The following is a 26393-nucleotide window of genomic DNA, read 5'->3' on the forward strand; positions in this document are numbered from 1 at the left end:
TCAAATTTGGTGTGGGACATAGTAACAGGTGACGAAACATGGATTTATAGTTACGAGCCCAAAACAAAGCAGCAATCGAGCGTATGGGTCTTTCAAGATAAGCCGAAACCAACCAAAGTGGCGCGCGTGCAAGGTGCCTCTAACCGGATGATTGCTTCTTTTTTAACAATACTGGACACATAGCTACTGTTGCTTTGGAGAATCGTTGTACCGTGAATAGTGATTGCTACACGACCATTTGTTCACCGGAAGTTATTGACAACCTCCATAAAAATAACCGTAAACGCCGTATCATCTTGCACCACAATAATGCCAGTTCTCACACGGCCAGACAAACAAACGAACTTTTGAAGGTGAACAACGTTGACCTTATGAGCCATTCCGCGTACAGTCCCGACCTGGCATCTTGTGACTTTTATTAATTTCCAAACTTAATTTTTGGACCAGTTTGAACCAGTTACGCGGTTAAAGATTTTCATCACCTGAAGGGCTGCCGAAGAATATGAAAAACGTCTTTCAGAGTTTGTCATGGAGGAGTGGCATAAATGTTTTCAAAATTGGTATGAAAAAGTGCATTAACGCTAACGCAGAATATTTTGAGAAACAATAAATTCATTTCCGACCATTTATAGTATTTTTTATTATTCATTCCGGAAACATAGTGCGCCCCACATATAATTGTAAATAAACTGTGATGCAGTGGTCAATATGCCAATTTCCTTAAAAACCTCCTTAAGTGGGGTATGTGAGCTTAATTTATAAATCGCTCTAACCGCATGCTTCTGAAAAATAAAAATTGTTTCCATATTTGAAGCAGTGTCCCACAATAAAATCAATAATTTATATAATGCAGGCATTACTGTCTAACAAGATCAAGGAATCTAGTAATAGTAACAAACAATCACATTTTAACTGGTATGTTCATTTGAGTTAATGATAACATTTGTGCAATCGGCACATTTGGAAATCAGTCCATTGAGGAAGTGGACCTTGGGTCAAGTTCACACCATTATCTTTTTAGATACTGTCCCTATTGGTAGTTCTACTTTGAATATAATAGAATAGGTACGTATTTAGTGAACATATTTCCATAATTAAAACTAAATACAATGTTTAAAGGTATTTGTACCTCCGGTCCACCTGGAAAGTGGTAATTAGAATTTATACATATACCAGCAGCAGTGAGATATTAAATCTTAAATCTTCTGCACTAGTGATTGATTTTTATGGCTCTGCCTACCCTTGAATCCGAACACAATAATGCAGCTTTGTGATAGAAATGGATACAGCAATGGTATCTACTAAGGCGAACAGTCCATATGCACTGCCTAACACTGCTACATCTATCTATATCTATGTCTTGATATGCCTATAATTGTGCTGACGCTCCTATGTTTCAATCAAGAATGCTTTGTGAAAGAAATAAGTATGTTGCTGGTGTCTACTCAGCCAGGTTCTGCACAAGCAGAGAACCAGTTACTTATGGTTCTTCATTTCCCAACACTGCTCCATACAATGCTACATTATTACAATAAACAACATTTTATCATAATTAAGGCAGAGTATGATCACATAGGGCAATCATTGTATTAAACTAAGCAACCAATTAATTTAAGTACACACTATAAACAAACACACTAGTTATATAATGCATGTTAAGATAATAAGTAATGCAAGACTTAAAATTTAAATTTAACCCAAAATAGGAAATACATCCATGAGCAATAGTAGCAGCTGCTACGCGAATGGATATGAAGATGGTTAAGACTCAATACACTCCCACAATCTTATTAAAAAAAGAGATGCATTATTTATGAATCATGTCATTTTGAAACACAAGTAAAATGTTTACAATATTACTTCTATGAATGATTTCTTATGTTTATTATTCCGTATCTTCTATATATAAACTATTATACCTTAATCCTCAGATTAATTATGTTAAAAAAATTGTTATTCAATCATATCAACTCAAACATTCTTTTTTAAATCATGATTAATATGTTTTGTTAGTAAATTTAATGAGTTCAAAATAAATAAAACTGCAAATTGAAGACTTTCCAGAAACTTCCAGCACATTCTGGTCATACAAATCTCAAACAAAACAATGATAAAAGACTATAAGTGCCCTTCTATCTGGTGATAGAAGGGCACTTATAGAAGGGCAATAGAAGGGCACTTCTTGGTAGAAGTTAAGGCCTAAAAATAAACATGGGGTCTTAAGGACTCTGTCCCGTGACCTAGTACCGGAAAGATTTATCACTTCCTTCTCCTTGACCTCACCAATTAAGGAATGGTGAATGTTTTATTTATAACTTTGCTCTTAAATAAAAACAATCCAGCTAAATTATAATTTAAAATTATAAGCAAATGGTAGGAAAGCACAAAGTATTACATGATGCTTGGGAAAAAAGGCTGGTGCATATAAAATGCAGCTGCTGACAAAAATAGAATTCTTCATAATAAATAGTTACAAATTAATTGATAAGATGTTCTTGAGGATGGCAACGGAAGCATTAAATTTTGGAAGTTCTATTATTATTGTTATTTAAATCTTATTATTTAACAGTTATTTAAAAGTTCTATTAATAGTTAAAACTGTTTTATGTGCCACTTACAATATATAATGTGTCATACAATGATCCGTTATTTCGTATGTTATAATAAGGTTAGTAGTCAAGCACTGAGGTTCAACATAATGGTCAAATCATTTATATCGTCTATGAAGTCTCAAAACTAGGTTCAAAATGCATTCGTTTTGCTTATTTTTTGTAGATTTTTTAATGTATGGTTTCCTCATTCATTTTTATTTTTAAATAGGATATTTAACTAAATCTATTTAATTTCAATGTTGTGCCCAATTGTCATCTGTTACAAGCTAAAGAGTGTTATAGTATTAAATTAATGTTAAGTTGTACATGGCTTGTGAACTGTTATTGTCTAAATAAATAAAAAATATATATATTGTTATACGACTGATAAATATCAGTCATGCATTATTTTTAGAGTAGTTAATCTACAGCAATATGTGATAAGAGAAAGTGCATTACTTGGCATGTTTGAAAAATTATGCTTTATCTCTGAACTTGACAAACCCATATCCAACAATGAATGTACTCATTATCATTAACAACTTTAATTATGCAAACTGACCTCAAAAATTTGTTTATAAAATTAGATCTAGTGTAAATACAGTGTTTGGAATAGGAAATTTTTGTAAAATCCTTGACAAAAGTTAGGTGAAATAATCTGACAATGTTTTAGAGGAGGGCATTGCGTAGCTATAGACTGTGAGATGTTTGTTGAACAATAAAATAGATTTTTGAGCAATTTGCAAAATGGACAAAATTTAGGTAACATTTTCTCTTACTTTTTCTTGTCTTTTGCCAAAAGAACATTTTAGGCCACTCTAGCAGAGACAATTCAGTAAATTTTGAACCTTTTGAAGCAATCATTGATAATATGCAATATTTTTAAGCACATCACTCTTACCTGCCCCTGATGGAATACTAGTGTACAAAACAAAACGCCAATGACTCGAAATTAAATCAATAAATTGGTAACCTTCTATGTAGATAGAAATCTTGGAACTTCTACATGTGACAACAGTCTAATTTTAGTGTAATATAAAGGAAGTATCACTGTGCCACTTCGTGATCTTCATAAGTACACGCTAATGAAGTTTTATGATAATAAATTATTAACGTTCGGGAGTAAATATCACCACGTAACTTCATCGCGATAACTTCAATAATAAACTAAAGAAAACATTAAAACAACGTACGTTTAGTAGCAGCTAACATCATGTAAATATACATATTTTTTTAGGCCGGCTATTATTCAGAAATATCTAGAAGTACAAAAAAAAATAATGATAACCGTCAATACGTACAGGTGAGATAGGCGGCGTTAACAAAAATATTTTGTAAGGTAGCTGTTAAATGTTTGTTAAACCCTAAAATCACAGTAGAAAATTCGAAAGTGAGTTTTTCGAAACGTGTATTATAATAAAAATAATAATTGATTGCAACCGTTACCTTTTAAAAATCACATCCAAGTCAGGTCAACACGAACAAAGTAGGTTGCCGTTCGCTTCGCAAAACCTATTTAACACATGCTGCGTAGCTTTAAAATATTAAATAAAACACTAACACTATACACCGAAACTGCTTCTTATCTCAAACCGAATAATATATAAAATAGTCAATCAAAATAATCTAAAATTCGTTTGCAAAATAAAACTCACAACACGCAACGTTTCTAGCGAAAATCTGACAGCTGTTCCTGGTGTTACTACTTTTGGATGGTAAAAACCCGCCAATAATTACAGATAAGTTTGTGAAGATTACAAATTCGTATCACTTTCACGTACCTATATTCCAAAATATAATGCAATTTTGAATTACTGCAACGTATCAAAAACAGTTACATAAATCTAAATCTATTTTTAATAGATTATAACCAAAGTATTGATCGCTGCATTTCACCGATTCAATTTGTTTAGGTAAAAATACTAACTTATTTAACCATTCACATGAAGAATAAAAACTACTTAGTCCTTAAGTCGCTTACGACAACCAACTTCTTAAATTAATATTTTCTTCATTTCCCTTTTTTGTATATTTTTTTTATTAGCTTTACATAGTTCTATGTAGCTGCACTCGACATTTATGTATTTGCGCTTTAAACGATCACAAACTCAAAAAAAAAATATTTTGAATCCGTTTTTCGTGAAATTGTTTGATTACATCTTTAGTTAAGTTGTAATAACAAACTAGTGCCAAAATGAGCCTATTACATTGTGATAACTATGTCATGACTTTGTAAAATTAAGTGTATTTCAGAATCTCGTGAGATACATACTAAATAATAAAATCACACATATTGGTGTAGCAAAAATTTTGTACCTACTTCATAATATACGATCATTGTGGATCATAAATATTAAGAAAGTTTTTGTATTAGTTAATAACTGTCATATAGTTGGGTGAAGGCCTTTATAGGTACAACTAAGCTTCTCTATTCATTTTTGTTTTGTTCAACTAAGCTTCTCTACTCATTTTTGTTTGCCAAAGTCATTCATTACAGCACCGTCTGTGTGGTAATAAGTTTCCGTCGACTTTAGTTCCCGTTTGTACTTAACCTGTTATAATACATCATTTCATAATTTAATTACCCAATTTAGTTATAGTACCCATTTAATGGTCACCCTGAAAACTTTTACCGTAACTAGTGCCACCTATTATGATATGCGAGTACTTTTTAATTGTTTCGCGTGTGGTAGTGGTTCAGGAAAGACGCAGCAGAGGGCAGGGTAAAAAATGTTTTAAGTGTACTCCTGTCCTCTGTGGTTTATATACACCCCAGTAGATGGCTCTTGCGAAGATTTTAATATTTCACACCACCACGTGAGAACGCATTGAGAACGGCATTGAAAATTATCTTATATTAAAATTTGTCCTTTTCCTAGCCAACTAAGATTTAAGAGAAGGCTCTATTTAAGTTTTCCTATATTTCCATTGGGTAATTTAACTTTTAGTCGGACAACATGGAATAAAATAACAAAGTAAAACTGAACATTTTATTTTAAATTATAACTTTTTCTGTCATATAAATATCGCTCTTTCATAACTGGAAGCCTCTACACAATTAATAATATTATCAACTTAAGTTCACTAAATACATAAAGTATATAATTATGTAAATACAGAAAAGAGTACGTATAAGCTAAGCATAAATTTAAAATCACTTAATTGTAGCCAGGAAAAAATGTATTAGTTACTTTATAATAGTGTTTCTTTTTGTGAAATATTAAAACAAGTTCAGCTTATGATAAACTTTGAAGACTACTTGACCGTTTTGTATTACGAATGCTGTTGTTTTTAATTTTTAACATATGAAGGAAAGGTCAAGGAGCCAAGTCAGTTTAAACTTTTCCTTTTCCTGGCTACGTATTCGTCACTTAACATAAGTAATCTTATCGAAGTATTTTTCTTAACAATGATAGTAGTCGGTAGAGAACTCGCGGCATTCAGTTTTCACCTATAAACAAATAGTATATTATATTCAATGGGATACAGATGACATAATATTATATACAATACGTTACTGAATTAACAGTGGTCATACTTATTTTATAGCAACGAAACAATGAAATGTTAGGTACAGTCAAAAACACATAACGTAAGAGACAGAAGTAGAGCTACTTGTGAATGACTTCGTCCACGGAAATACTGCCACCTTATCTATATCTGCCGCCAAGCAGTAATGCTAACATTACAGCGTTCAGCTTTTGAAAGGTGCTGGTGAAATTACTTGCACGTGAGACTTGTCAACTTATGTCTCAGGGTGACGGGCGCAATGGCAGTGCCTCTCAGATCTTTGTGATTTAAAAGCTCTGAGTAGCACTGCAACCATTATGAATAGGCATGTCGCTTACTACCTGGAGCATGACTTGCTCGTCCCTTCGCTTAGTATCATAAAAATAAAAAATGAAGCATAGTGTCAAATGACGTATCAAGCTTGTTGTTCTTGACCGTGCACATAAATTAAAATTAAGTAGGTGCCGTTGTTTGGGTTTATATTACATCAAGCGAAATAAAATAATCTCCGTGAACGTTTGTTGAATGGTTAATGCTGTTATTTTGCCCGTTAAACGTGCGCCTACACGGATTTTTTATTCAGCACAATATGAAAGTATTTTGAGTTCAGTGAATATTTCTTATGAATATTTTTATCCATATTTCTTTGCACGTGACTATACTTTTATATATTGTAGCCAAATTGCCGTATCGTTAACCCGTCATGTGTATTAGAGACACGAGGTATCCCTGATGATTTTAATATTCTTTTTTAATGGTGTATGAAAACAAAGCTGCACGTTGAAACTGCAGCTGCAGTTGGAGACACGTATGTCTCTAAGACGCGTGACGGGCTAATAAGCATTTTGAACATAATTTTGTTGTTTTATACCTATCGTTCGTTGTACAATTTTCTTGCAAGTGTGTAAATTTTTGTTGTTTAATTTAGACACCGTGGAAGTTTTTAATACAATGTTATGGGGAGCACGAGAGCAACCGAATTAAGACCAATTTTTCTTTCAATTTTATTCTAATATCAATTTTAATTAAAAATGTACATTAATTGTTCTTATGACTAACAGAAACCGGAGCAGTCAAAGTATGCACTTCAAGGAAGTAATACATACCTGCACGCAAGAAAGCGGATAGTACATCCCTCTGAAATACCGGAGTTTTTATATTCTATTTACTTTATGTTTTTGATGTGTAACTATCAATTAGTTTATTATTGTTGTGTATTTTGAACAAAAAAAGACTTTTTATTTTTAAATATTCCAACGACAACCTCGGTGTACTCTGCCTTTAAATATTTAATAATCAAAATTACTATTTTTCAAAATATTTTGTGAATATCGTTTAGAAGGTATTATGTAAAGAAAACATTGTTAGGAAACTTTCCGCGGTATATTTACTGTTTTTATTTATATATTTTTAAATGTACTTTTATAAAATTGAGCAAGGAACGTAATAAATAAGGAAATTATAGGCAAAATACTTATTTCATCGATTTGCAAAAGTAAGTTTTCCACTCTGCTGAGACGAATATAACATAAACAATACCTACCACTAAAACAATATTTCTAAATGGTACCTTTAATACGCTAACTTTATGCGGACAAATGAATATGGGAAAATAAATTGAAAATACAATTTCATTCATTGCACAATAGTTAACTAAACATATTTAAATACTTTACAAAAATTAAAAAGTTCTAAGCACTAACTACATGCATAAATAATTTTGGAACTCATGCAGGTTAAAAGTACATACAATCACGTAATTTTTTTTTATTCGATAAATAATAAATACACAACAAACAGGCGTCTGCTGCGTAAAACTGGAACGCAGGTGAATGTTATAAGAACTAAGAACTGGCATTTGCCGCCTATTCCACCAAAACAAGTAAAAAATACTAATACGCGAAGAGATTGTATGATAAATAAAATCTTAACCTACCGAAGTAAATGAAAACTCTTAAAAACAATTGTCGCGCGTTTGTAAGTGTTAACCTGAAGTCGACTTGATTTGTCGAAAATCCTAGTTTATCTATTACAAGAAAAACCACAGTTTCCGCTTCACGCAGGTGACGCCCTTTATGTTCAAATAAAACAATTGTTAAAAATGATAATCAGAACTAAAATTAGAGCTTCTATTCGCCTTAAAATTTCCTTTTCGAAGACCACCTAATAATTCATACAGGAAGTGTTCAATATATTTTTTTTATGAATAAACCAATTTATAATGTCAATTACGTTGAAGTGGTGACTGGTTAAATTGTTCCTAACTTTATTAATCCAATGATTTGTTATATATGTTATGTGTGCAGAAAATGAATACTTATCAAACTAATTAAATACTACTCAAAGTATTTCTTTGTTTCACTTAGTCGCCGACCACAATTACTTTTAGTTTGAGCACAGATATAATAACTTATCTTTCATCGTGTTCCATCAGAACCTCAGTGGTAATATTTAATTAAATTTCGTTCTTGTCAACTTTGAGAGATGATAGAGAGGTAATAGTATCATTTGCCACGATGATAATATTGTTAATGATACCCTCTCCGCCATAATATTGTACATCAGCAAAACCGGCGGCGAAGTGAATCAAAAGCACTAAAACAACATCTAAGGTTAAATAATCAGCATAGCGATGATGGTGACCATTGCTAGAAGCAATCCAAGCAACGTCAGCCAGTCCAGGTCGGCCAGATGCCGAGAGAACATCAGGGTGTACGAACAAGCTAACATCAACGTGCCAGTGTCGTGCCATTCGCGCTTCAACTGCGTGTTATCGTCTGTTGGAACAAAAAACACAACTAAAAACTAAACGTTAGTGTTGGCTACTTTTCTATTTTCGGTATCGTTGGTAAATAAATGCTCGTATATCTTGTATCTTTCTGATTTGGTATGCTAATTGTATTACGTAACCATAAAAGAATGAGGTATATCCTTTATGGGTGAGGTACATCCTTGACCTTCGATGAGTAATTTCTTCACACTACATCAATTTTGACGCAGTCTTCATTTTGTTTACTTCTTTCCGCGTTCACTATTCTAGAAATAGGAACCCAACCTATTCACTTAAAAATTCATGAACTTATTTCGGAGCTTTCACTCGCGCCTAAATTGTGGTTACCAACGATTCCAAAAAAAAATTGAAAGTGAGAACATGTGAATAAAATCAAGAAAGCCGGATGCAAAATGGTTAAAATGAAAACTGAACACCATGCATGAAAATGGGCCACGTACCTCTGCTTTCTTTTTGTGAGTTATGATTTTGCCGTTTAGCCCTCCACGGGACTACATTAGTTGGCAGTGAGCTTTGACTAGGAGTACATTCATCTGTGTGGTCGACTGAGAATCGTCTCAGTTGCTGATTCATTGATTGGACAAGCTTTGGCGAACTCAGGTCGCTACGAACTACGTTCGCGGGTTCGATTTTGTTGTCTGTAACGGCCGTAGTAGGAAGTCGAGTACCGTCTAGTTTAAATATCGTCGCTAACTCTTCTGATGAATTATATTCTGTTGAATCAGCTGCGTCTTTCTTAATTTCTAAATCGTCTTCGTAGATAGATAGATTTACGGAAGCCCTACAAGGTATTTCTTGTGTACTGGCGTTTTGTGTCACTTGGTTTAGTTTTTCTGTGGCTTCAGTGATACCTGTCATTTTTCCTGGACTTACACATCCAGTCTCAGGGTTTGGGGCTTTAGGAACAAATAATTTTTCATTGACTTGAGATATTCCAGCTATTAGTTCGGAAATGCCATCTTTCAGTTCTTTGAATGCGTTGATTTCGTGGATTTCTTTTATTTTGTCATCTGAGTTCAAGAAAGGATTGAGAGAGTTATACTTTGGTAACACTAGTTGAGGTTCATCGTTATGTTCGTCTCTGTTTATATTTATATTTTCGGTTTTAACAGCGTTTTGCGCATTAAGTGCTACAAGATTAGGTATTACCTTATTGTCTATAGAAGCTACAGTGGTTTCCTTAGCCTTAAGTTCATCTTCAGCGTTTGCTATGTAACTAGAAAGCCTTACGCTTTCATCGTTGAAATTTAGTTCTTTTTCGAAACTGTGTTTCAGTTGATCTTCAACTTTTGATAACTGATCCGATATAGCTAATAAACTGTCTTCAGTGCCTTTTCCTCTCTCGTTTACAATGTTGGATAGTTTATTTACAGGTTCAGTTATTACTTCTGAGTGAACATTCACGTGTTTAACTTTTGGCATTAGATTGTCCACAGGTTTACTAGTCAATCCATTCAAAAAATTTAGTCTGCTATCGGATATTCTGCTTTGAATGTCTGATTTTTTGTCTGTGTTGTTTCTGTTCTTATCTAATTCAGCTAATGCTACTCCTAGTTTATTGCTGGTATCCATAGCTTCTTGAGCAAGCATGCTAAGAACCTGTTGAAATTCATCTCTCGAAGAACGTTTAGAAGCTTGTGGTGACCTGTTTGATGGTGATGAACTTTTGGACTTATCACATGATGGAGGTTTAGCGAGATATTTATCGTCATTGTGAATGAATGAATCGTCTTTTGCAAAATGGTGGGCAGGCGTGTGGGTGTTATTGACAAATAGACTGATAGTATTGTGTCTTTGTTTTACCTTGTTACGCGGATAGTGTTCCTGATCGTTGTCATTTTTCTCAAACGTTTCACGGAGGCGTTTCATGACATCACTGTTACTGTGTGTCTTTTGCAAGGTCGCCATTTTGCTCATGTTTAGTGCATCGTCAATCTCTTTCTGAATCATTGTAAATATGTTTGCTGACAATGATCTTACTGCTCTCTTCTTTTTTATATTGGATGGAGTGTCTTTAGTAAAAGGAAATTCAGAGTAACTGTAATTATTATTAATGTGACCGTTGTATTCATCTCCGTTGAACAGTGACGAATGCCTATTATCTTTCCTTAGACTTCTGTAAGCTAGATCATCTGATACAAGATCAGGTGATCTTCTACTCACAAACCGTGAACGTGCTTTATTTTCTGGCGTTGCGTGTAAGTAGTCACTCTGGGGAGCAGGAGAAACTGGTCCGACAGGTATTCCAAACGGAGGTTGAGGATCAATTGTTTTGAGACGATTATTTGTTTGTTTTATATTCCTGTACACAACATCGTCATGAATTATATCGGGCTCATTTCGCGAAGAATGAACATCATCATCTGATGCGTATGGAACGTATACAGGGGAAGCTAACATATAGCTTATTTGTGCTTGTGCTTCTTTGTAGTCCGGCTTTTCTTTTGACAAAGAGTTCATTCTTCGGAATGCCATATCGTCTTGCAATTTGTCTGGCAATGTCGATCTCCTTGAAATACGTCTCAAAGGTGTAGTGGGTTGGCTTCTTAATTGTATATCGTCGTCGTTGCCGTTCCAGTCATTATAATGTTCGTTGAATTTAGGAGTCATTAGTTCACGGCGCTCGGCTCTGTCTAATAGATCCTCGTCACCCAACCCTAAGCTATTGTAAATAGCTTCCAGTTCATTGAGAGCGTCGTCGAGGTTAGTAGATTTCCGCCTTTCTGAATTCTTTTCATCGTCAGATGGCATTTGACAAGTGCTTGGCACAAAAGTATCAGATTTATGCCGTGTGTGAGTCTTAGATATCGGTGATGTCACTTTTGGTGCTGGATTAACTGTGACCGATCTCTTGTATTCTGTTGTAGCTTTCCACATTTTTGATCCATCCGTGGTATCCAGTGACTTAGAAGCAAAATTAGTTTTGTTTTTATTTTGAAGGTCATTGTTAGTTATGCCATTTTCTTTTGGTTTGTTATGTTCCAAGTAAGTCGGAGTCCTATGTATTTGTGTTGAACTGGAATAGTCGCTATTGCTTCGGCTATTTGAAAATATATTTTGTTTACGTTTTTGCTTTTCAGCATCATCTAATCTTTTCCAAAATTCGGATGCATTCCTTGGTCTTCGGTACACATTATCAGTTATATTTAGAGACGCTTGTGAGTCACTTAGGTATTGGTTATCGTAACCATTTTGACTAGTTTTAATGCTTATAGGTCTTCGGGACCTAGGGCTTTGATCAGCAAAGTACAAAAGATCCTGTCTCAATTGAACAGGTTCCGGCTTAACTGTAGTTGTCTGTTCGTATTTCTTTCTCCACGGTGGTGTATTGGCATAAAGCACATAATGATTGGGTTCAGCAGACACTGAGGCCGGTCGCCGAGGTTGTTCGTTTCTATATTGGAAGTTTTGTAAGTATTCGTTGTTTTGCATTGCGATATGGTCCTCGGAGTTCGATATGGGTCGTCGTAAACCATTTACTCCGTGACTAACGGATCTTTCTTGGCTACGTCTCATAACTCTTTCGAAATCGTTATTAGGTACACCATGTACGAAATTTTGACTATTTCCCATTCTGTCGGCCACTACGGGGTTATTTTCGTAGTACATCGAAATAGGGGTGGCGACCTTTCTGTGCATGTCACGTGGAGGTGGTACTGGTGGTGCTTTTTCTTCTCTTTTTATGTTAGTAACATTTCCGAGGGGAAATTTGATGCACATTACGCTCGCAGGGTTCTCGTACTGATACGGTAAACTTCTTTCTCTGTTATTATTAGCGTACAGTGGTTCTTTATTAGCGTTGCTGTTTTGGTATTGTATGGAGTAGTTAATGTGCTCATTGTTAACTTTTGCATTAAAATTAATAGATGATGGGTAACTTTGGGTTGATGGGAATGATGATATTGATTCAGACTTCATGGGGCGGCGGTTTAAATCATTAGTGTAAAGTTGCTCTTGTTGAATTATATTTGGTTGCTCTCGTTTGCACGTTCCGTAGCCACTACTTTGACTTGTCGGGGTCCTCGTAAGCATTTCTACTTCGGCTTTTGTGTAGCCCTGCTGTAAAAGTTCAGCTTCCTTATTTAGCTGGTTTTCTTCATCCCGAGACAATCTCTTGATGTATCTTTCAGTTCGTGCACTTCTTGACCTTTTACTTAAGGAACCATCACGTGATCTCATTAACGAGTCATCACTTCGAAAACGTACCATTGACGAAGAGTTCGAGGACTTTAACGACTCTTCATCGCTACTCGATTCTCCCTTCATACTGTTTCTTAATGCTTCGACACGAGCTTTCAATCGTCCCTTCCGTTTTTTCCTTGATGGTGTTTCTAAACCACCTTTAGCTAATCTGCTAGAGTTATCATCTCTTAAACTGAGGGATTCTTTTGATGCTCCATGCATTTCATGCACCTTGGCTCTATAATTGATGAAACCGGCTGATGGATCTGACAGGACACCATCGTCTGTAATTTCTCTAATATTTGGCTTGGCTAAACTTTGTGCCCTTCGCGTATCCCTATATTCGCGTACCACAATGTGGTCGAAATTATTAACTGCGGGAGCTTTCTTCTTCTTCTTGACTTTTTTCTTTGATGGCGAACGAGTGTTGCCATCATCGGTTTCAGAGGATGAACCGCTGTCATCTTCTTTCTTTTTTCTTCTGAATAGTTTCCCGATAGACCACTTCTTTTCTTTCTTACGTTCAGTTTCGGATTCTTTCGGAACTGGTCTGTCAGCGCGGTGCGGTACGGGGGCGTACTCTTCGTTAAACGGGCGGTAAGCTCCCGGTGCCGCTGAGATATCCCGGTGCGGTAGTGGGGGAGAGTTCACAGCCTGAAATATACAGAAAAAATCTTTTATAAAATCTAATAATATATTTATGAAGCATTGCAGAGTACATTAAATAGCACATTCCACTTAGATATTAACGGGTTTAAATTCTCGATACGATTTTAGCGACTTATAAGCTACTTTGCTATGCCGATGTGTAAAAGTGAAACCTAACTGTGGATTTTGGAATGGGAAAGGCCAGAGTACTTCCAAATTAACAATGACCTTGTACTCAACCCTCATGGGGACTATTCTAATTTTCTCAACACCTGTTAGTTACGTAATTAAAATTCCTATCTACTCGCCTGGGTATTGTTGGGTCTAAGGTAAAGTTGTACGTAAATATTTGTTCTCATCTCTCTTGCATTTTCGGTTCACACCGTTGATAATTCTTTCATTCTTTGCTCAATAAAACATAATAAACTATGCAAATGAAAATAAATTTAAATTACTTAAAAATCTCGCCTTGCTGTCTAGAACATATTTTGACCAAGGACGAATTGTTGGCGGTTTGTCAAAATTTAAAAATATTGTATTAATGCTTGCTGTATATTGACTCTCTTTGCTCGTTTTAGGTTCCGCAGAATAAGGAAATATACCACCCATTATGTATGCAGACTTACGCGCCTTATTTATGTTTTATCGTGAAAAACAACTGAGGTTATGGGTCAAAGCTACTTTATCATAAATACAAAGAGTTTTTGTTCGTAACTTTTGCTTTTAGCATAAAAATTATGCGGGATGGAGGGAATTTTTTCGCAAACCTTTGTGGAATTTGGTTGCAATTTCGCTTCGTTTTGCAAAAACTGCGTTAGCTACCAGTGCGTACTTCAATGAAAAAATATTAATATTATTATGAATATACGTCCGTTGGCGCTTAGAAAGAATTTTTGTTAATAGGTGCTCTCTGCAATCTATTTTTATACAAGAACATTTCTGACTTTACAAATTGTAATTATCGTACTTCCACTTTAGTTTTAAAACGTGTGTAATTATACAACATAAGGAAAATATATGGATTAAAAATATACGGAATTCAACACAAACTTACGGGCAAAAAAGATCTAAAAAAATTATTGTTCGCCCTTCCTTCAACTATAGTCACCATTATATTTATATCTGTATAAAAAGGTATATAGCATTTATTTAAAGCACATTTACGAATATACAGCACACCCACTCGTCTTTGGCACGACAAACTTCTGTTATTTTGATGCTTATATTAAAACTATGAAGACAGCACTATGTTCTTACTTTGTTTACTAAGTATTGATATTATTCTAATTAGCTTTGTCAAATTTACCGTACTTCCTTATATTACGTAAGATAAGCTTCTTAATCTATTAAATACACTTCATTTGAACAAGTTTAACTTCTTTTTAATACACTTGTTGGTATCTTTTATAGTAATAGTTGTAAATTTTTCAAACTCTGGATCACTTTAAAATGTTATATCATTCTTGAATTCCTATTTATTAATTCCTCGCTTGGTTTATGTATTAAAAATCCTAGAACTCTGTAAACTTTACATTTTACTTCAATCATAATTTCACATTATAACATTTTATTCACTGACGTGTACAACAACATCGAAAAGTATTTTACGCTGTTTAACTGACCGAATATTTAAGTTCGAATAATTTAAATCGAGCGGGATCTACGCGCAAATCGCGTCTACGCGCGAGCACGTTTCGCGGTGACTCTTGGATATCTCCATGATTATTTCGGCCGCGATCCACGCCTTATCCTATATATCTTCGCTATTACTGTAAAGAAAGGCTAATTTTTTTAGTAAGTCATCTTTCTGTAATGTTAGCTGCAGAGAATATTTACCACTACTTGATATCTGTTTAAAATTCTGCACAACCGCCGAATGAATACCGTTTAGTTAAAACATGATACGGGAAGAAATTCTACGCCTTGGCTGCTTATATTATCTAAACTAACGGATAACTCACGTATTTATGTGGAATTTTTTAATTTTCAAGTTTTAGTTAGTTTAGTCATTGAATATCCGATGTTTAACTAACGTGATACTCTATTATTTTTTGTGAAATTGCTCCACTTGTTTGTTTTAATTATAAATACAAAAATCGAACACAGAAAAATTCAACTCGAATCGGCGCCTTCATCGTACCGTGGCTGACGCTGTCCCAAATGAGCTACGGAACGAACCATCAGACCTTACGAATTTTTCTATGTGCTTGTTGCAGATCTTCGTTTTTGGTTTTTTCAACGACTGTTATGCCATCTGTGACAAATCTATGAAAGTTTTTCTTGACTATTGTATTTATTATGATTTATCAAATATCACTGTTTTGCTGCATGCTTGCATTGTGTGTTATGTTACGTAAGTAGCGTACGATAGAGAACTGTTCCGTTTATTCATACTATAACAAAGCGATATTGATGAAATAATAAAAAATATTTTATCGCCCTTTATTTTATTGTTTTTGCATAGTTTATTCTGTTTCAAATTCAGTTAATAAATTAGGTTTACCTGGGGGCCTACCAGAACCTTTCCAATAACAATTTTATTTCAATGTAAGCTTAAAGTAAGCTTATTATAATATTACTTATATTTGTACCATGACGAACCTGTCAACCAAGTAATGTATTATTGCAAAAGTGATTGAAAGAACGAATGCTTTCACAATATTGTCTATTCCTTACTAAAACTAGGAAAGAGATAACGCTATGTTAACTACATAATCCCATCTCTTTCTTTTTTGATGTTTCGAATCGTCTTATCGTAGTATAAATAATGTTTAAGTACTTAATGTTATTTACATTCAGAAAATTTTTAATGGTAAAAAATAAAAGTATGTAATAATAAAATCTATTAAAATTACGTTGTTTTCAATAATTATTGCGCATTTTCATGAAGAAAAATAAATAAAACAAGCCGAGTCTTGATAGTCAAGTTGTGAATTCGGAACTGTAGTCTAGTGTCAACTGTTAGTTTCGCCAAGGAGCATATAGATGGCGCTGTTATAATTTTACGAAATAAACATCGCGTATTTTTATTTAATGAAAAGTTATTTACTATATCCTAATAAATAAAAAATAAACAAAATACTGAAGATTTGTATGTAAATATATAAGTTCAACTTAACTTTTAACCATTACAAATCAATATTAAGAGAATACAACTGAAAATAATATTGTTTCCATTGCATCCGTGTAACTATTTTATGATTGCTAAATTTGACATAAGAGCAGTATTACTTTAATGTTAAAGTCGCGTCATAGTACGAATTCAGTGAATGAATAGTCACAAAGCTGCCAATAAAACATCATAGGTTTAACATTACAATAAGCTTACTTTAAGCGCGTTATGACTCGAAAAGTCAATGTAAGGTTAGAGTAATATTGTTTTAAAAGGTTGTGGTAGGCCCTCTGAAAGACCTATTTATCGCCAACTGACAACGTAATTCTAGGAAACGGTCTATTTACAGGTTTTAGCCCATAATTCACCACGCTGGCTGGTTGAGGGTTGGAAATGAGACGAAGAGGTAATTGAACTTTCTATTTCTCCATATCACGATATTCTTTTTCATGGTCAACGCCCAAACAATCGAATCAATCCATCGACCGAATAAAACAATGACAAGAAAACTTACTATATTTAAAATGTTCTATGTCTACAAAAACAGCGCTCCGAATGCTCTACACAAATCTAGTTATTTTTAACCAAAGAGCATTCGTAGTATTCATTTTTTATTCAGATGCAATTCCCAAGGAAGCACGCTGGGAATCCTCTCGTCTTTGTTTAGTTTATTAACTACAATGACATTTTTTTAAATGAATGTTTAAAATAAGATAATTATTAAACTCTTTTGAGACTTTTCGACAGAAATGTTAGAACTTTGCTAATAAATTAGTTTTAAAGAATCAACTTGGGTTCCTGTAGGCCTAAATTGAAAATTTTATCAATTAGAGTGTAGACTTCAATGTCGTTTTAGTGCAAATTATTGGCATACGTTTTATCTTAATCTAAGTAATATTTTCCAGAAAAGATGCCTATATTTAAAATAGAACAGGTAAAAGGTGCTGGCGGGAACTAGGTGATTTCTTGCATTGTGCTATAAAATATCTATAGATATACCTACACTGAAAAACACTGACTTTGATCTAGATCGCTTAGAGATGCGCCTATCACGAAGAATGTGCTATGGAATTCCACATTTAATTCCAACTTCACCTTTCCACCAACGGGGGACTAGACATAGACTGGCGTTCCACCACTGTGATGTGGATATTCCAAAGATTTGCACGCGTTACGCTTCCACATTTATATGGTGAACAGATATGGAGTGGAACTCTATAACTTGAGCTTTTTCAAGGCGAAGGTGAATAGGCATTATTTAGGTCGTCGATGGAGCATGCACACGCATGCTCCATCATCACTTCCCATCTGGTGAGTTGGTCAAATGCGCACTTATTCTATTTAAAAAAAAGATACTTGGTGGGTTCGATCACAACATAATTCAATTCATTACGTGAAATGGTTGCTGCCATTGATTGTTTGGGTGTATAGGATCAGAACATATTACAAGAAAGAAACAAGACGTTGTTTTAGGTGATCATATAACTTGTTCAAAGTTATATGATCACCTAAAATAACGTCTTGGTTTTTCAGCGTACAAATGTAGATTTTTTTCTCAAACGTGCTCGGAAATGTTGGCATTACGTTCAAAAAACAAACATGGAAAGTTTGTTATTTAAGTACCGTGCGACTTCTTCCCGGCCAAGATCTGCAAAGTAAGTATGAACATCCAATGTCGTCTCTCTAAATTTTTTAATTTACTTTCTAATAATGAACTATGTAAACAGGCAAATGAAAAATTCGTAGAGCCAACTGCCCAGTGTTGATATTTGCGAGAATTAAAAGTACCTACCTGTACCGCTGGCTTAAAAAAAAAGAACATGGCGGTTACATTTAAAGTAAATTGTTTTGGTATTCTTTTGTTTCTTCGCCTTTTTTGTATTTTGGTCGCGAAAATGAGTGCCAGTGAGAAGCAATAACGAAAATACAATACAATACCCATTCAAACATATCATCAGAAGTTCAGCAGACTACTATTAATGTGCCTGGAAAAACAATAACCTTTTGTTTTAGCAATTGTCTTAACACGTTACATATCACTTTTAATATTGATTAATATTAACTTTTTCTATTATGCATCTTCCTCTCTTTAGTCTTTTATTATTTTCTCACATTGTTTGAGAAAAATTCCGCACATGCTTGGGCGGGAACGGGAATTGTTTGATTCGTATTAATACAAGGCCTCGCTGGCGCTCGTCCTTGTAACTCATACACGTCCAGCAGTCCCTTACTTCGCGGGCTCTGCAATAATGTACTATTTGTACAGATCCTACGTACAAAAGCACTAAGTTGTCATATTCGTATAATGTCTATATTTCTTCGAAACTTATATAGGTATAGAATATATTAATTATTTACAATATAATAAAAGCATCTCTGTACTATGCCAATATGACTTAATTAAATTTACTTTACAGAGGTCACGTTGATAACACCGTTATCGCAGTTCGTAGATCAAGACCACTTGAAGATTTAATTACGTGCACGACTTTAATGTAAAACATTGCTTACCTATGTAATACAACCCCGTACTACTTTTATACACCCAGAAAAATTTATATTCAATTTATATGTTGTATTTATATTCAATATAGATTGACATTTGAACATTGCGATTTGTTTTAAAATTTTTTAATTCATTTAAAGCAGGCAATTATTTAAAATAAATTTTTAAAGAATTACGTATATACATATGTATAGTATAAAAATTAAATAACTAATACACGAATTGCACTCGTCGGCGACGTATGGCGCAATGTGGTGTCAGGTAACCGGCCGGTATCTAACACCCTTCGACCAGAATTCCTCCTTCATGAAGGTCGACAGATGATCGATCTGCACTCTCACCACAAACGAGTTAAAATTGACGTGGTGGGACTTTAAACGCACGATCTTCAGGGTGTACTTCAGGGTTGTTGTTCTGATATACTCTATCTACTATCTCCTCATAATGGTGGAGTAATGAAGTCGCGACGAGTACAGCAGCGCCGTCGGTATGGCCAGACGCACCAGGAAATTCGGCCCTGTTGGTGTCATGTACGTAACTAAGAAATTAAAGGTACAGGTAAGTGTTGCTCTAGATCTGTCAATTGAAAAACAACCTTTCTCCTACTAGGCTATCGCCGCTCTTGTAAAAAAATTGATTTTTTTTTAAGAATAATGTAATTTTAATTTTTATAGTTTATTTTACGATTCCAAAATGATAAAATTCATGTTGTCTCTCTCTCTTGCTTATGATATAAAATTCTGTCACGGTACTCCTATCTTTCTCTAGGGAAAAACATGGCGGGTATTTGTAGTTATAATTTTTATACGAAATAATTTTTAGTTTAAGTATATTACGTTTTGAGTTAAGAAACTCCTTTTTAAGGTAATTGCTTTATAACCAATGCTCAATAAATAAATAAATAAATCTAATGTTTTTGTCGAATTTTTAAGATATCTTGCGTTCAAACCAAGAACCACAACGGTAAAGAGCAAAAACTGTTACCTTTATAATTTTAGTTAAAAGACACAATTATATCTTGTTTCTTCTTTTCATAACAGTATTATTATTTTATTCTAGATATTACGCAATGTTAATTCTGTAACTCATCTTAAATAATTAACTAAAACCAGGCAAGACTAAAATTAAGGGAACATTCGGATAGCAAACTTCTGTAGCGGAATAATAAGGTATACCTTTTTTAATGATTACCACTAATACTGCACTTATTTTCTATAAGAAGAAGATATTATTGAACATAGATTACCATTCTCCATAATAACATCAGAGTGTTGTCACCATATAGTCGAAGTTTTTTTTAAATGCTCGCCGAATTGCAGTATTCCTTGTTCGTGAAGTGTATTGAAACAAGTAAGTCCCAGTAGAGTCCACTTCTCATGCTTCCAAGTCGCAATACAAGTAGATTTACTATAATTTACTTTCCGAAGATAGCGCCAAGAGCTCTGCAAGAATTGCGCATACAAAGGATGATTCCAAATATAACTCTGAGTCAAGTGCAGTACGGTGAGCTAATTTAGAACCGCCGTAGCTGTTAATAGACAGGTAATGTCTCCGAAAATTCCCAGATTGATTATATGCTGTTGAGGAAGATTTATTTTGTTTTAGATTGGTTGTGGCTTACGAGCTTTATTCTTTTCAAAGACGTACAGGGCGCCGTGTTCATTAGAATAATTTATTGTTGTATTGTACCTCCATTTATCTACGTCTTATATAAAAATTTGACTATATTTTAAAGTGACTTTAGATGTTATAAAGTGGCTTCAATATATTGAGGTCTTTTATTACAAATTAGTTAGTTAGTTCTTCGAAATCGATTATTATGATAAATGAGTGTATAATACTTGCAATAGCTTGTACTCTGGTCATTCATAATTTAATTCTTAGGACATGACAACTGACTCGCCTGTGGAGCAACAATGGCATATTTTTCGGTTTAACGACATCAATGTCCGGAAGTTGATAAATAAAAATTATGATATGTTGGTACTAGAATTATATACCCATGCTTAATTTTTTTCTACTAAAGTACAAAATAATTTTATATTTGAATGCTATTTTCATGTAAGTATAAAAACAATTTAATAATTAAGTATTTTTATGGGTTACATCACTTTTGCACTAATAGCGTCAATTGTTAAGTACAATTGTGTGGTAGAGCTAACATAAAGCGTCATTTTCCTGAAAGCGTTACGTAAAAAATAAAAAGTTATAATGAATACAGCACATAGAAAGGAGAACAGATAGCAAAATTAAAATGAACATGAATAGTTAAGGAGGTTAAATAATAGCTTCACAGCATCTGGAGCGACGTTTACTACACTGACAGGAATTATTGTGTTTTGAAAATTATTAGATTTGTTTTACCGATGGTTAAAAGCAATATTCTGCAATGAAGGCATAATACAAACACTTTTTATTACACACAAAATACAGAGACTAACAAAATATAATCGACGATCTCGGTGACGTAACGGCTTACATTGTGGGCGCTGGATGAGGAAGTCCCGGGTTCGATTCCCGGTAGGACCAATTTGGGAATAAACTTTTCTAAATTGGTTCTGGTCTGGGTTTTCTGGATAGTGCCCTAGAGTGAATTCCGTTGCTCTGGTACCCATAGTACAGGGTTTATTTTATGACACCAAGTGACGGAACGTACAAATCGTGCACCTGGTGGTGACCGATACGCCTGACAAAGATCTGGAGGGCACTGCCACTGCGCCCGTCACCCTGAGACATAAGTTGACAAGCCTTATGCGCCTGTGATTTACCAGCACCCTTACAAAAAAAAATTAAACCGGAACGCAGCAATGCTCATATTACTATCTTTAGAAAAAGTTTATTATGTTTTGAAAAAAATCATGGAACAATAGTGGTTGTTTAAGATGTCAGTAATTTAGTCCCACGAGGTTGTTAATATTACTTTATAAATAGCCCTGTATATATAAAAGGCGATATAACAATCGACTTCTAGATGCAAATTTGAGGAACAAATGGCACAAAACCTAGACGATCGGCGGTTTTGCTATTCTTATACGAAGGCTCCTTATCTCAGACCTCATTAAATGTTAGGATAAGCACATCCCGTATTGTAATACCATGAACAATCATATTGGTATCCTTTGTTCTCAACGATGAACCTAGCTTCGTTCAGAATATATGAATTTCAATTCTCCATTCATGATGACTGGGTTAATAATAGAGTAGCAAAAGCTCGGTCTGTGACCGTTTAATATTCTATTCATATCGCTTTATTTACATTACATTGACGTAAAACATTGTAATAAATTTATCTATCGAGAATATAAGGATCCAACTATGAAGATTCTCACTAGGAACCGAAACCGTTATTTTAGTAGCAATAGAGCTTCTAGTTAAAGTGTTCATCCAAGGAAGACTGCCACCCTATTTCTGTTGCCAAGCGGTAATGTGAGCTTTACTGTGTTCCGGTTTTGAAGGGGTTAAGGGTGCTGGCGATATTACAGGCACATGAGACTTGTCAACTTGTATCTCAGATCTAAGCTCTGAGTGGCTCTGTAACTGTTATGTGTAATCATGTAGCTTCCAATCAGGCGCACGAATTGCTCGTCACTTGATATGCTCTTGAATATACTATGATCAAAGCTAGAATGCACCGTTAAAGAGTTACGACACCGGTTACAAATTTTGTAATTAATAGTAATTAATAAATAATAATAAAAATGTAATTTCGGTTGTATTTGCATGCAATTTGTGTTCAACTTTGGACGCGCTGAAGCGCAGTGAGAATTGAAGTTCGCTCATACCATTACACATGTCTGTCGATATCACTCCAAAACGCGACACTTAATTATTCATTTCTATATTGCACATTTACACATGGTTTTAAATAAAACTTAGTTGGTACGTGACCTTATAGACTAGGCTTAAAAAACTAACAGTTATAAATTGGTATACTTATAAATGAGATGATGACGGCAACGTGACCTTTCCGTGAGTTGTGACTTATTTTTCAGTTAGTAATTCATTCGCAGAATAGTTCGATTTTTTTGATGGTATAATGTTTTAAGTTATGTTGAAGTAGATTAATGTTATTTTCTTTTTAATTATATTGGAATTTTATTATAGACTGAAATATCTGATCTGTGTGATGTTGTTCGTGTCTCATATAAACTAATAAGTTGAAAAAGTAGTGTGCCGTGCCGCTACGAGAGACGTCATTGTGAGACACGCTTAAAGCATACAAATGCAGAGTAAGCCATACTCGGAGTAGATATCCCATGTGGAAGACATTGGTAAACAAATTTCAAAAAAAAAATTAAGTTCAATGCACACTACTGTCTGTTTGACGTCATGCATTTCTTATGATTTCCGTTCGGTTTTATTTTTTATTACTTGGGAATTATATCATGTACCGTATGTTTCATACTAATGCATATACTTTCTTTTACAGCTGTTCGTTCCTTAGAGAGAAAGCAGACGTCTTAATTTTAAGTTGCGAGCATTGACTTACCAAAGAGTTAAAACATAAGTTTTACGAACTGTTAAGTGTTTTGTTACAGTAAAACTCGGAAGAAACTTGAGAAATTCCTAATTATCAAAAGAAACCTACCAATATAATATAAACCTAATTATTAAAATAAATTTTAATTTTATTTGATTATTTTTTTTGTTCAAATGTAAGTGTGCATTTGAACTCCATCTCACCTGATTGAAAGTGACGATGAGGTCGACGATGGAGTATACACACCTAAATAATGCCTATTCACTCTCGCCTTGAAAAGGTCAAAGTTATAACATTCAGGGAACATGTCTGCAATCAGGGAATGCCACTCCATAGCCGTTCGCAATATAAATGTGGAAGAGTAACGCTTCGTGCGAATCTTTCGAATATCCACAACGTAGGGGTGGAAGCCAAGCCTACGCCTAGTCCCCCGATGATGAAAATGGGAACGCGGAATTAAATCGTGTAATTCAATCGCACACTCTCCGTGATATATCATGTAAACTACTGCTTATGCGGGCAACTTTACGGCGGTGTCCAAGGCTCTGCAGCTTCGCCTCTACTAATTCCGAGTCACCTATAAGCCTCTTGACACGCTTGTCAATTGAATCTAAAGTGGCCAGTTGGTATGTAGCAGAGCCATCCCAAAGGTGGCAACAGTACTCCATACGACCGGACTTGTGCTTGATACAGCCGAAACAACTGTCATGATGTAAAGATTTTTAAGAGATTTTTAGTTGATCAGTGACATTTTAACTTAACCTGTAGTCTACCAAAATGACAGTAACATATTTTATAACTTGTAATTATACTCTGGTATGGTAAGAGAAACACCGGGGAAAGGGGACTTGAAGCCTTAACTCTAAATCTAAAGAGTTTAAAACTATAAGCCTCTCAGTCGATAAAACAGACAAACAAATTAGTTTAAACGATTTCAAATAGATGATGCTACGACGCGCCAAACAAAAAAGGCGGTAAAAACAAATTTGATAGTTGTGAAATCTGATGATCGTGAGAACACGAGATAGACATTACCTTTGTAAGACATACGATGAGTAGTTCCTCTTACCCCATCTTCTGGCGGAAGAGACGCGTTAGTTGCACATTTAAACGGAAAATACATCATAAGTATTGAATGTGGCGTAATGATTGTTAAAACATGTAAATCAGATAAACAGAGGCAAGTTTAGTGTACTTCGAAATTGTTATAAGACTTATTATCGTGACATTTCGTATTTTATGAAGTGACAAACACTTGAGGCAAGGCAGTGGCAATTTTATTTTTGTATGAAGAGTAAAAAACTTTGTTACGAAAAAGTTAAAATACCTAACGAAATAATAAGATTACACTTTTCGTTCTTCGTAGTATTAAAAACTAACGTGTTTTTCTTTAACATTTTCCTATTTATTTTTGTATGACTGAATAACAACGCAGTATTTTTGTTTACTACTTCGGGGCAAACCCCTAATTTTGCAAATTTACATATATTTTGGAAAATAGTCATCTGTTCGTTCTAGAGCTCAAAACATTTGACTGAAAATAAAGTATGTTCGTATTGTCCCACCTGACTATACCTACTATATTTCATGTCTCATACTAATATTCCTTCTACTAAACATAAATACGAGTATTATTACTGGAAGTTTTCACATTACGTCTGGAGTGTTTCCGGGAAACATTTTAGACTAATGGAACTATGAATGCACACATGTTATTCTGTGCTTTTACCTATACAGGATGGTAGGAGAATATGTCATTGGCACCCTACATATATAATAACAACCTGGTGGTCTGGTAGCCTACTGTGCTATATGAATACTAATTTTCATCAAGTGCTTTAAGAAAAATATATTCACATCATCCCCTATTTTACCTTGAGGGGAATTAGAAAAAAAACTCGGAATCATTGTTTATTTTCTCTAAAGATATTCCTTCAAAAGTCATAAATATTGAGAAATATTGGTTTTTCCATACAAACTTTTGTCTTCTATTTTACACCCTTCAAGATTTATTTTTGTGACAAAAAGTAGCCTATGTCCATCACTCTATATCAATATTATCAGCGGTTAAGGCGGTAAAACGCAGTTACTTTCACATTTATAATATTGGTATGGATTAGCAGTTAGTAAACATAATATATAAAAAACTCAATGGTGCTATCAAATCCAAGATAAGCGTTTTCCCAACTAGATAGGCCATCACTAGCTTTTCAACAGACTTCAAAAAACGGAGGACGTATGTTACGCGATAACTCCCGGTATTTGTGAACCGATGTTGATGATTTTTATTGTTAGAAAGAGGGTACCTCAGAAGTGGTCCCATTTAAATTTGAAGAAAATATTCCACCTCTAAGTGTGGTAAACAAGGGAATGAATTATTTTTGAGGTCAGTTTTTTTAATACTCTGTACTGAGACAATTGTTCACATACTATAGGAACCGTGCAGAATTATTCAAGATCTAACAGTTTTCCAAGCAGACTAATATTTGTACTGTACAACTATATCACCCTTGTAGAATACTACACGTCTATGTTCAAAACAAGTTCCGAATTCTAGATTCTCCATTTTTTAG

The 26393-nt window shown here is 34.3% G+C and overlaps 1 protein-coding gene across 2 annotated transcripts in view; it reads right to left on the bottom strand.

Moving 5' to 3' along the window:
* Positions 1-5610: 5610 nt before the first annotated feature.
* The window catches only part of LOC113228085, a 250052-nt gene continuing 229269 nt past the window's right edge, over positions 5611-26393 (bottom strand). The window contains exons 2-3 of one of the 2 annotated variants that reach the window (XM_026461232.1): positions 9333-13728; positions 5611-6042 (exon numbers count right to left, since the gene is read on the bottom strand). In XM_026461232.1, coding sequence (XP_026317017.1) covers positions 6032-6042; positions 9333-13728 — 4407 coding nt within the window. In that variant the 3' untranslated portion in view covers positions 5611-6031. Of the gene's footprint in view, positions 6043-6397; positions 8879-9332; positions 13729-26393 lie in introns of those variants that run through there. The other variant, XM_026461231.1, reaches the window with a different exon arrangement.

This window comes from Hyposmocoma kahamanoa, unplaced genomic scaffold, assembly GCF_003589595.1.
Source record: "Hyposmocoma kahamanoa isolate Upper Pololo Valley unplaced genomic scaffold, ASM358959v1 220, whole genome shotgun sequence".
NCBI lineage: Eukaryota > Metazoa > Arthropoda > Insecta > Lepidoptera > Cosmopterigidae > Hyposmocoma > Hyposmocoma kahamanoa.